Genomic DNA, 13,364 nt, shown 5'->3' on the forward strand with positions numbered 1-13,364 from the left:
GTTCACTTCCAGAGGTAGTCAGAAAACGCATTTGACGGGATTACATTCGTAGTGTAAACACTCATGTGGTCGAATGTGTTTAAACAGCCACAAAAGAAGGGAAGCATGCTAGTGAGGCGGGATTTTGACTTTGTCAGCTTTAAGACCCAAGTTTGTTTTGAAGATGAAAAACGTACCAAGCACAATGTTCTCTCTCCATTCCTGATTTCTAACACACTCACAGCGTTCGGCTGGTCTTGCGGCTGTCAGAGCAGAAACTAAATCTGCGGCTCTCCCTATGTTTTTCCGCCGTCTCTTTTTGTGTTTACATGTAAATTGTGCAAGCTTATTTAGATCGAAAACCCATACATTTACCCACCCCTCAAGAAATCAGGACGGAAGTGGTCGAAAGTGGACAAAAGAGACGGATTAAAACACCAGGTGTAAACGGGAATCATTTACTTGTGATCCGATCGACCGAAACGCATTTTAAAACAAGGTGTAAACTGGGCTCAAATGTATTACTTTCACAGGCCATTGCACACATCTACTCATAGTAGACTAGTTAGTGTGCAATGTGGAAGCGGTTTTGCCATTTTAGGTAATTTTGCACGTCATCAAATCAGGAGTTCTGGGCTTCAGTGAGATGATTGTCAATCATTGTTACGCTTTCACTTCTACATGCACAGCACTGCTTCCGTCTCAACCAGCCCTCCGTCAGCTCATATTAGTTAAGCGTTCACTCATCCAACCCAAGTGCTTCCTCACCCTGAGGTTTGTCTGTCAGATCTGCCTCAGGTGAAGCTCTAAACAGACACATGTCAATCAAAAGTCCTTTTATATCAGAGCATCTGGCCTTTTCAGGCCAACTAAGATTCCCTCAAAAACAACAAAAGCCAGGGCCTCGAAATCACGCAAACGTGGTTAAAATCAGCCCCCGTCTGCTTTCCATTCAGTCCACGTCGAGATCCCAGCTGAGTGTCTGCCGTGTCTCTCTCAGGTCCTCCTCCTACACGCCACATTTCCATAAGAATGCAGCGCGCTCTGCATATCAATCCCAACTCTTAATTAAAGAGCTGCTATATTCCTACTGGCGTCACACACACGCGGGAAGTGCGCAGTAGTCCCTTTCTACCCGTTCTGATGGCGCAGGCTATTTGGAAAGCAAATGAGGGAGGTCGATCACAACCGGGATGTGGCGCGCACGTTTGAGGGCCACCTGATGGAACATCAGTAAACACTCGAGTGTACGAAGACGAGTGAGCGTAAAAAAACGTCATGAACGCTATCGAGCGCTGGAAGTTCGGTAACCTTTCGGTAATGTGTGAAATCTTTTAGTAAAAATGTAAATTTAGTAAATTATGTATAAAAAAAAAAAAAAAAGAGAGAACTATTCTATTAGCTATTTGGGGAAAATAAAATAAAAATTATTACTTTAGGACAAGCACAAAAAAGGAATCTACAAAACAGGTTATGTTTACTAAATAGTGATGTATACAAACAAAACAATAATGTACACAATTTAAACATTTTAAAGGTTTAGCGCTTACTATGAAAGATATTTTTTTCCACATCTAAACCAAGTCCGTTCACAAGGAGATAAGAAACTCATCTCCAGTCTTTTGGGTCTGAGAACTTGGAGCTAAAGAACACTTTGGATTTATCCAGCTGAGTTCAGCTTGACACAATGGATGAAATGGAAAAGTCCTTTTTTATAATGTCTGCCAGTTTCGGTTCCACCTCTGACAACAAGCCAACCAGGTGCTGGACCTGTAGAAGGAGAAAGGACGAGAAGAACCGTCATTAATCAGAGCCTGTAGGGAGCAGTGAAAAGGACAAATAAGAACAAGGAAAGAGAAGAACGTACAGCCGTAATATGTTGAGGTACAAGTGTGGCAACAGCAGACACGCAGCTTCTCTCTGTCAGATGCCCTTCCTTCACTACCAACGATAGAAGATCCTGAAAATTAAAGGGAATTTTCACAATTTTAATATTTTGATATAATATCATATATTTTCGTGTGTACTTTTTACTTATAGAATATACTATATAGAATATAATGTAGTATATGATATAATATATCTTGCATTAGAATTTATTTTCATTATCATCATTCATTTATAAATTACATTCCAAAAATGATTTTACTATATAGTAAATTAAAATATATATTTTTTTAAAGCTATCAAGTTTACAAAAAATTATAAATTATTAAATTCTAATGCAAGGTATATTATATCATGTACTACATTATATAAATTACATTCCAAAAATGTAATGTAGTATATGATACAATGTCTCTTACACTTTAAATTTAATTTCTTAAATGAAATGTATACTTTTTTTTTTTCATTGAATATTTAATAATTTACTAATATTTTGTACACCACTTTTATAACATAATGTAATATAATATATAAAATATATCTTAAAATAGAATTTAATAATGTCTAATAATTCTGTAAACATAATAGCTTTACATTTTCTATTTAATTTTAATTTTTATGTAATATAGAATAATATTTTTTTTCATTTAATAGTATAACAGGGTTCCTCAAATCTGGTCCTGGAGGGCCACTGCCCCGCATAGTTTAGTTTCAGTGCTAGTTCTAGTTCCACACCTGAACAAGCTAGTCAAGGTCTTCAGAGTTACCAGAAAATGACAGGTAAGTGAGTTTGATCAGGGTTTGTGTGAGTTTGATCAGGACAGTGGCCCTCCAGGGCAGGATATAGTATATTATAAGGTTATATAATATATCTTTAACCATTTATTAATATATTTGTAAACTGGATAGCTGCCAATTTCACCTTAGTCAGTTCCATAAGGACGACTGAGAGGAACTCCGCTGTGGTTTCGACTAAAGCTTGGAGCTGAACATCTTCCACTAGTTTCTCTTCTTCTTTCTGTCTCTCTTCTGATTCGGAGTTTCCAGCTGTCCGGCTCTGATGGTATTCAGCGTTGAACTGCAGAATGCGAAGAAGACTTCCTAATAATTCTGCACCTGTGATGAATAAACAGACGTTGAACACGAAACTGTGATACAATAGCAAACCTTAAACAAACACTGGCTCCCATAAATTTGAATTCGATGTTATTTATTCAGTGTGTGTTTCGTACTGATATCCATCTGCAGACTGGAGTGTAACGCGGACAGCAGGGCGAGCGCCGGGGCCAGGAGAGCTTTCTGCTCCTGCAGGATCAGAGGAGGGTCGTCCGCTTGACACAAATCCTCACACACGATCTTACACACAAATGTCCACACCGCACGACCACACGCTCCATCTGATACTGAGGACAAAGAATTTTTTTTTAAAACATTGCCACAAATTTCACACACCTTTTACATGGGCAGTCAAAAAATACAGTGAGATATTTTAATAGAAAGAAACATCCATTTTTATCAATTTTAGTACATCGTGTCATTTTTCATTATTCACGTGTAACTTAATTAAATTTAAGAAATTAAAACTTTTATTAAATAAGCATGCATTAAATCGATTAAAAGTGACAGTAGACATTTATGTTAAAAAAGATTTGTTTCAAATAAATGCTGTTATTTTTAACGTTCAATTCATCAAATCCTGAAAAAAGTAGCAGGTTTTTGCATAGATATCATATAAAGGCTAGGTGTCTTAAGGCGGAGTCACCGGAGTAAACCATCTTTACCACAGGGCTCTGTGAATTAAGGTAAGTGAGCACGCACACAAATCCTCTTATCTTGGTGAAATCTTGACGGATTTACAAACGGTTTGGTTTCTTACAAACGTCATTACCGTGGCTATAATTCTTTCATATGGAAGTCCATTTGTATAATTATTCATATGTATGCAGTTTCATAGCTACATCTCTGACGTTAATAACAAACCAAACCGTTTGAAAATCGGTAGAAAATTTAGCAAGTTATGGTTATTTAAAAGTACATGCACCATGTTACGAGTGAGTGAGCACCCTGTGGTAAGATGGCCGCCGTGTGCGGACGTCGACCTCCATTGGCCAGCAGCGCGGACGAGACATCTAGCCTTTATATGATATCTATGGGTTTTTGTACCTTTTTCCTTGTAAATATTATTTCCCATCTTACTATTCTTTTTTTGATTATGTATATTAAACTCCATTTCTTACCATATCTTTATATATTTCCCGTATCATTACCATACCTTCCATATCTACCCGCGATTTATCTCTTGCCATCCACACACACACACACACACTATTAATTCTTATTTTTTAAATGTTGCATCCTCCAAAACCCTAGTCCAGGGGTTCTCAACTCTGGCCCTCAAGGTCCACTTCATGCAGAGCTCAGCTCCAGCCCAGATCAAACTCACCTGCCTATAACTTTACAGAAATCCTGAAGACTAGGTGTGTTTGATTAGGGTTGGAGCAAAACTCTGCAGGAAAGCGGACCTTGAGGGCCAGAGTTGAGAACCCCTGGTCTAGACAGCATCTGGGGTTGTAACATTTAACGGGGGCTCGTTCGGGATTTGAACCCAGGACCTATAGATCAAAATCAGCATATTAGAATGATTTCAGAAGGATCATGTGACACTGAAGACTGGAGTAATGATGCTGAAAATTCAGCTTTGATCACAGGAATCAATTACATTTCAAAATATATTCAAGTTTTTACTGTATTTTTGATTAAATAAATGCAGCCTTTAGCATAAGAGACTATCAGAGAAGGAACATCTAAGTTTATCTAAAAGAAATACATGAACATCTGTGTGATGATTACATAATTGTCCCCAAGAAAATACACATGCTAAAAACAAATGAATATTTTCAGAGTTAGTGAGTATGTGTGTGTGGGTCTCACCCAGAGCCTGCATGCCCTCTTCTACTGTAGTCAGAAGCTGGAGCGAATGAAGATACACTTCAAGAGCCTCTGGACTCTCTGACCTACAACACAAACATTTGAATAACCCTAAATTCATATTTTGAAAATGAACATTGATGTGAATCCAGGGGGAACATCTCTTAATGTAGCAGCAGACAGAGGAATGAATAGGTTGGTAAACACCTCAGACAGACAGACAGATGAGCAGAAGGTCACATGACCTTAATTAATATGTCTCACCTAAGCTGCGTGGCGGCCTCAAGCAGAGAGGACGCAATGTCCTGCTGTATGTCCTTGTTTGGGTCACTCTCGCTGGGTGGGGTGGACACCCAACTCTTCATTATCTCCTCATCCTCATCAAAGAGCTTATCCACCAGCTCCCCAACCTTAACCAGCAAATCCACTGCAGAGAGAGAGAGATACACTTTGGTGTCACAAACTATTATCTAATATTAATTAAACTGACATAAAAGGTTTTCAAACACATCAAACATTAGGTTATGCAAGTTAAGTTTTAATGTAAAATATACAATTATTATTAAAATTAACTTGAACATTTTAAAAATGGCCAAAATATATTATTTAGCTATATTAAGTTATAGTAAGAAAAATAATCAAACAATTATTTCCCTTAAATTTATAGAAAATATAAATTGATCAATAACTACAAGCCAATATTTAGTCCCAAACTGAAAAAAAGTTAATTGAAAAAAGGTTCCTTAATAATAAATAATCCTTTTAATTGTTTATTGCTTAAAACAAACAAAAATAAACCACACAAGAACATTTTATTAAATAAAAAAGTTAATAATAATAATTATAAATATTATTTACGTTTATTTAATGTTTTTCTAAAAACTAAAAAGCAAACAAAAAAAACAAGAAAATTATAGTAAAACAGTTAAACAAGTTGATAATCATTTTAAATGTTTATTTAATGTTTAATGCTAAAAACAAAAAATAATCAAATTAATTAAAAAGTTAATAATAATTTTAAATGTTTATTTAATGTTTTTTGCAACAACAAACAAACAAAAAAATCAATATAAATGTTAAGTTAATAATAATAATAAATAGTTTTACATGTTTATTTAATGTTAATTGCTAAAACAAACATAATAAAATTTCTTGAGCACCAAATCAGCATATTAGAATTATTTCTGAAGGATCATGTGACACTCCAGTCGAGTAATGGCTGCTGAAACTTCAGGAATAAATGAACTTAAGTTACATAAAAACAAATAAACAAAAAAATATTGAATGTTTATTGCTAAAAACCATACAAAAAACACACACACCACACACACACACACACACACACACACACACACACACACACACACACACACACACACACACACACACACACACACACACACACACACACACACACACACACACACACACACACACACACACACACACACACACACACACACACACACACACACACACACACAAGGAAATGTAAAAAAAATATTAATGATGTTGTACATGTTTCATTAATGTTTATTGCAACAAAGAAAATGAAAATATTTTTGAAAAAATGTAAAACTTTGTTGCCCTATTCATTGAAAAGTACCATTAGCAACATCATTAAACATCACTGACCATTGGTGGAGCTGCTCATGATGAAACACAAACTGCCACACGCCGCGGGCTGCTGCCGTATCCTCTCTAGCCACAGCGGGGCGACATCAGGCTGAGACATGCATGTTAGCAGAAGCCTGAAAAAGACACACACCGGCATTCAGAGAAAGTCTTCTTTCTCTGAGAAAGTCATGTATTGAGAAATGTTCTTAGAATTTTGTTACAGGGCTTTATCAGAACTGACCTGCAAGTTTCCAAGAGCGTAGGTGGGTCATTGTCTCCAAGAAGCAGAAGTAACACAGCGCTTAAGTAACACAGCAGAGATATACAGAGAACATGTCAGACATCGTTTCATTTAAAATAGTTAGTAGTACTATATTTACAAAACAAGTTAAATTAACCTGAAGAGAAACAGAAAGGGGAAAAGATGCCCTGTGTGTGTGTGTGTGTGTGTGTGTGTGCGCATCTCACCCCAGGTCAGAGTTCTGGCTGAGAAAGACACATGTGTCATGGAAACAGGCCATATTACCCAGAATTCCAACACAGATTTCCTAGTAATTATATGGAGTCATAAGCAAGCAGAAAGGGAAATATGACATATAATGCAGCATACAGGGAAGTTACAGAGGTAAAAATGACGCACAGTGAGCCGTGGACTGCGTGACTTTGCGATCACACCCAGCAAGATGTCTGGAGCCTTGAACTCTTGAAGAAAGACAGCCACGTCCTGGAGAGAAAAAGCATGTCATGTGGATACACTGCGTTCCAAATTATTATGGATTTCATGTAATTTATAGATAACTGGTCTCATTCTTAGATTTGTTAAGTAGTTTGCCAGGTCTTCTTAGGTAAATGGAAAACCAACTTAAAGGATTACGGTAGTTCACTTTAAAATGAAAATTAGCCCATGATTTACTCACCCTCAATCCATCCTGGGTGTAAATGACTTTCTTCTTTCAGATGAATAGAATTGGAGTTATATTAATAAATGTCTCGGCTCTTCCAAGCTTTATAATGGCAGTGGATTGCAACCAACAGATTGGACCTCAAAAACATGCATGCATCCGTCATAAACGAGCTTCACGCAACTTCGGGGGGTTAATAAAGGCCTTCTGAAGAAAAGCAATGAGTTTGTGTAAGAAAAATATTCATATTTAAAACTTTATAAAGTAAAATAAGTAGCTTCCGGCCAAACGTACATATGGATTCTACTTAAGTGCAAATCGCAACTTATGCGAATAATGCGACGTACTGCTGATATGTACGCAACGCCATGATACACTACGCTACTTCTGACGTCACAAGTTGCAGTTTAGGCGTAAGTAGAGACTGCGTTTGGCCAGAAGCTAGAATTTCACTTTGTAAATATTAATATTTTTCTTACACAAACTCATTACTTTTCTTCAGAAGGCCTTTATTAACCCCTGGAGCCGCGTGAAGCTCGTTTATGACGGATGGATGCACGTTTTTGAGCTTCAATCTGTTGGTTTCAATCCACTGCCATTACAAAGCTGGGAAGAGCCAGGACATATATTAATATAACTCTGATTCTATTCATCTGAAAGAAGAATGTCATATACACCTAGGATGGACTGAGGGTGAGTAAAGCATGGGCTAACTTTCATTTGAAAGTGAACTAATCCTTTAAAGGGATAGTTCACCCAAAAATCATCATTTGTTTGACAGAAACATCCCTTAATAAGCCTTTATCTGACCAGGGTCTTCTGTACTCTAAATCACTCACAAATCTTTTGACAGTTCGCTAATCTCTATACAGTTTTCGCTAAATATTAGTTTTTATGCCTTTTGCGAGACATTGCACCGTTTCATGCTTTTCATCTTCAGAAAGATCTTTCTTCCTCCCCATATTGCATAAGAACGGTGACTTGCTTGAGTGTTGTGTTGGAACACATGTTGTTCCAACCCTGTAAGACTTTTGTTCATCTTCAAAACACAAATTAAGATATTTATGATGAAATCTGAGAGCTGGCTCACTTGCAAGCTGGCTAGCTCGAAACTTGCAAACCCAGAAAAGTTATTAAAGACATCGTGAAAATAGTCCAAGTGACTACAGTGGCTTAACCTTAAGTTTATCAAGCGACGAGAATACTTTTTGCGTGCAAAAAAAACAACAACAAAAATAACGACTTTATTCAACTATTCATTTTCGTCTGTGTGGGCCTGAATGAATTCACTAGTGTAACAGCGCAGCGCTTCTGGGTTGTACGTCACCATATAGGCTCACTAATGTCTTTAATAACTTTCTGGGTTTGCAAGTTTCGATCCCATAGAAGCCTATGAAGGAGTGAGCCAGCTCTCAGATTTCATCAAAAATATCTTACTTTGTGTTCTGAAGATGAACGAAAGTCTGACGGGGCTGGAACAACATGAGGGTGAATGATTACTGACAGAATTTTCATTTTTGGGTGAACTATCCCTTTAATAATGTGGAACAACCCCTTTAAAGGGATAGTTCACCCAAAATGTTTTATTCTGTCTTCATTTATTCATCTTCAAGTTGTTCCAAACCTGTATGAGTTTCTTTCTTCTGTTGAACACAAAAGAAGATATTTTGAAGAATGTTGGTAATCAGACAGTTGACGGATACCAACATTCTTCAAAATATCTTCTTTTGTGTTCAACAGAAGAAAGAAACTCATACAGGTTTGGAACAACTTTGTAGCGACAAATGACCATCTTGTCACTTAGAGGTGTTTGTAGGGCTGTCTGACGCGTGACTTTCCAGTCCAGTAGTGCATTTATCTTCTTTATTTGTCTCAGTTCTGATGCTCAAACACATTGTAATCACCAGTTAGCATGTCCTTACATGATCCTAACACGGTCAAAAATGGTTTGCTTCCCCATTACACCTAACGTCTCTTGCTCTCTCGTTGCCTATATACCCATAATCCACCCAGTGTTCTCCAGTGGAACTACAACAGACATTTAAATAGAGCATAATGGCTCTTACAACTTAAAGATGAATAAATTATGACAGAATTAAAAATTTTGGGTGAACTATCCCTTTAAAGGGGTTGTTCCACATTATTAAGCAAGTCACAGTTCTTATGCAATATGGGGAGGAAGAAAGATCTTTCTGAAGATGAAAAGCATGAAACGGTGCAATTTCTCGCAAAAGGCATAAAAACTAATATTTGGCGAAAACTGCATAGAGATTACCGAACTGTCAAAAGATTTGTGAGTGATTTAGAGTACAGAAGACCCTGGTCAGATAAAGGCTTATTAAGGGATGTTTCTGTCAAACAAATGAATCATTTAAAAAGGGCAGCTATAAAAAAAGCCACTGTTAAGCAGCAAACAGGTATTTGATGCTACTGTTGTCTCTGGAGTCTCAAGATTATTGTACTAAAATCCTACTGATATGTCACTTGCATAATAATTTGGAACACAGTGTATAGATGATGGCCATCGAGGAGGGTGTTGAATGCAGTGTGTTTCAGTTTACCTTATCCATTGCCATGTCCCATACTTTACATACATCCTCTTCCAGATCAACTGCCAGTGCCATGGAACAATCACTTGGCCCACTTTCTTGATCTGTCACCATCTATATGGTAATAATGTGGTTCAACATGCAATTTATTCATAGGGTGTACTTAGTTTGTCACACATGGCTTCTCCATTTTAGCTTAGTTGTTGTTAAATAAATAATGACAGTGTAAATATGTCATGTGTTGTTGTATTACCTAATTTTAAGACCTGCCAAGGACCAGATGATTTTATTATATCCTGAATTCCTCTACGTAAAACCATAGAATTCAAAAGGGTGTACTTTCTTTTTCACACGACTAATATCATAGTCTAAATTAAGACACGTGGGTGTAAGTGCAGAACACATGCGATTTTGACGTTGTATTGAGAGGATCACATAAAAATATCATTACCAAATCTTTTAACTAGGCCTAGTAATTTTATTACTTTTTTTTTCGTAAAAAGAAAGTATTGACAGAGACAGAAACATTACCAAACACACTATATAAAAGGCACAGCTAAATGTGACATTTATTATAATGGGTTTGTGTGAATTTTGTTTTAAAGGGGTGGTTGATGATTTCACTTTTATAACTTTAGTTAGTGTGTAATGTTATACCACCCCTTTTATGATCACTTAAATTGAAAGTTTTTATAAGATTATTAATGTTCTGTAATTGTTAATAAATGATAAATAAAAACATCTGATGATATTTTGCAGTTTAGGCCAATATGCAAAAAAATTATGACTTTCAATTATACTGAATGGCTATAAATACTAATTTTATCCCCAGAAATTGAAAAAAGAAAATAACCATTTAGTTGAGGCATCAGTGTCAGAATTGGTATCGGTGATACTGGCCTTCGTTCATTTTTACTTGGTAAAAAGATGTCATTAAACAAATATTTAAAATATACTGTCTTTTTGTTGTTTCTACATTCATTTGGAGATTCAATGTGAAAATATATTTATATTACAAACTTTAATGTTAGGTGCAATTAATCACGTGGATTACACGTCGCATTCCTTTTCAGCTGTCCAAAAGGATTTTTTTTTTCAAGTTTTTTTTATTGTCTCTTATAACAATTTTTTTTTTTTTTTTAACCCATGAAAATCCAGATCCTGTTGTAAATAATAGTAAAAAAAAATCAAATTTCCATTAGCAGATTTTGACTCATGTACTGTATCAGTCTAAGTACTGTATATATAATAAAAGAAGGAAAATTATATTTAATTGTAATAAAAAATTAAACCACAAAACACACACACAAAAAAATAATAATAATAAATATATATATATATATATATATATTTTTTTTAATATATATAAAATACAAACATTATTATATTAAACATACCCAGAACTGGATAATATAATTTAGGGAATATGATCTAAATACTTTTTGATTATTTTCAGAGTACTTTTGAACGAACTTGTTTATAGCACTGATTTGAAAAGTATAATCATGTACCATATTGATAAATACATGAAATGCTTTAAACATTACATTATGTCAGGGTTTCCCATACTAGGGTTAGGGAAGAAACTGCAGGAGGTTTGTAAATTTATGAAAAGCTAATGATTAATTCAATTATAAAGTCAAATCAAATAAATAATTTATAAATCAAAACAATCAAAATAAGACACTAAATTAAAAAAAGATTAAATATTTCATTTGTTTATGCTGTGTTGCCTCTCAATTTTTCATGTAATTATAGTCGCATGACTAGTGGCTGGTCTGTGTGGGCAATCGCACAAAACATTTGAGACAGGAAAATTTAAATGATTAAAGAGAAGTAATAAGGATAATCAATAAATTCTGAATTATTTACTTCCATTTTGTGAATATTAAGTAATCATGTTATTGATATAAAGGTAACTGTATTCTGATTATGAGTTTTTAAATAAGTATTTTAATATAATCTAATTAGAAGTATTTAATTTTTGGAATCTGATAACGTAATCCAGATTACATATATCAGTTACTATATCATTTATTAAAATATAAAATTTCATGGGTAACACCTTACAATAAGGTTCATTAGGTAACATTAGTTGAGGTAACTAACTAACTAATAAAAAAAAAAACAGCAATTCATTGTTTGTTCATGTTAGTTCACAGCACATTCACTAATGTTAACAAATACAACATTTGATTTTAATAATGTATAAGTAAATTATGAAATTAACATTAACTAAGATTAATACATCCTGAAGTAGTATTGTTCATGCTTAGTTCATGTTAACTTAGGTAGTTAGGCTAACTAATGAACCTTACTGTAAAGTGTTACCATTTGATTTTTAATCAAATACAAATTACATATGTATCTAAAAATGTATATTATTCATCTTGTTTGTTACAGGATTCAAATGATACGGAAGTCTATACCTGAATAAGGCGGGTCAGGGTGCTAAAGAGCCAGTGTTTGCTGTACACCGTCTCCCCGATGGCGTCTGCCTCCTCACCGGCCTCAGTCTCATCTTCCTCGGGTGGAGGCGACGGGTTTCGGTCCATCTCCGGGGAAGCTGCGGTGGAGGATCCACAACTGTCTCCATCCACCTCCTGACAGCATCTGTCATTGTGCTCTGATGAGTAAATCAAAATATGACATAAACGCATGAACAATCCTTGAAGGGATGAGATTAAACGCATGAAAACATAAATGCATGCAAAATCTAGTAGATAAAATGACTGCATGTATGAATGCATGCAAAGAAAAAACGTTTAATGCTTACTTTTAATGTTTTACTCGCTTAAGATCATAAAGTAAAATGCAAGATTAGCCAACTATGAATAATAATAATTCGCGTCAAGACACAATACGCTTCAGCGAAATTAATGTATGTTAATGTATGTCGAAAAGTTTTGCAGGATTATAATAATACCGGTTAAACGAGGTGGCAAATATTGATGTACTAAAAAAAAACATTCACTGCAAATATTAGCAACACTAGCAACTCACATGTCCTGACTTACCCATTAATATTGACTTTCCACAGCCAAAGATAAAATTCTCACGAATGTTACTGCGAAAAATACATTTGAAGCATCATGGTTTGTTTAACGTTTTGAATAAGCACATAAAAGTGCTTGTAAAGTGCTTCCGCTTACAAACTCAAACGCAAAGCATGACGGGTAAGAATAAAGAAAATAATAGTGGGTAGAATGGAATTCGCAGGAAATCTTAAAAATGGGCGGGGCTTGTGTCACGTATTAAAGGGATAGTTCACCCAAAAATGAAAATTCTATCATTGTTTACTCACCCTCAAGTTGTTCCAAACCTGTATGAGTTTCTTTGCTCTGCTGAACACAAAGGAAGATATTTGGAAGAATGTTTGTAATCAACAGATCTCGGTCCCCATTGACTTCCATAGTAGGAAAAAAATATACTATGGTCAAAGAGTATAGAAGTATACTCTTTGCTATGGTAGTCAATGGGGACCGAGATCTGTTTGGTTACA

General features: G+C 35.3%; 1 protein-coding gene across 1 annotated transcript; it reads right to left on the reverse strand.

Moving 5' to 3' along the window:
* Positions 1–1,437: 1,437 nt before the first annotated feature.
* On the reverse strand, positions 1,438–13,026 carry saal1 (serum amyloid A-like 1). Its single transcript, XM_084396543.1, has 13 exons — positions 12,880–13,026; positions 12,292–12,488; positions 9,875–9,976; positions 7,052–7,135; positions 6,880–6,959; positions 6,653–6,712; positions 6,430–6,545; positions 5,059–5,221; positions 4,798–4,880; positions 3,099–3,269; positions 2,789–2,982; positions 1,847–1,939; positions 1,438–1,749 (listed from the first exon to the last, which is right to left on the reverse strand). Exons 1-13 carry the CDS (start codon positions 12,881–12,883, stop codon positions 1,654–1,656), a joined length of 1,443 nt encoding a protein of 480 aa, XP_084252669.1. The 5' UTR covers positions 12,884–13,026; the 3' UTR covers positions 1,438–1,653.
* Positions 13,027–13,364: the final 338 nt, after the last annotated feature.

Source organism: Rutilus rutilus, assembly GCF_951802725.1.
Source record: "Rutilus rutilus genome assembly, chromosome: 23".
Taxonomy (NCBI): Eukaryota; Metazoa; Chordata; class Actinopteri; order Cypriniformes; family Leuciscidae; genus Rutilus; species Rutilus rutilus.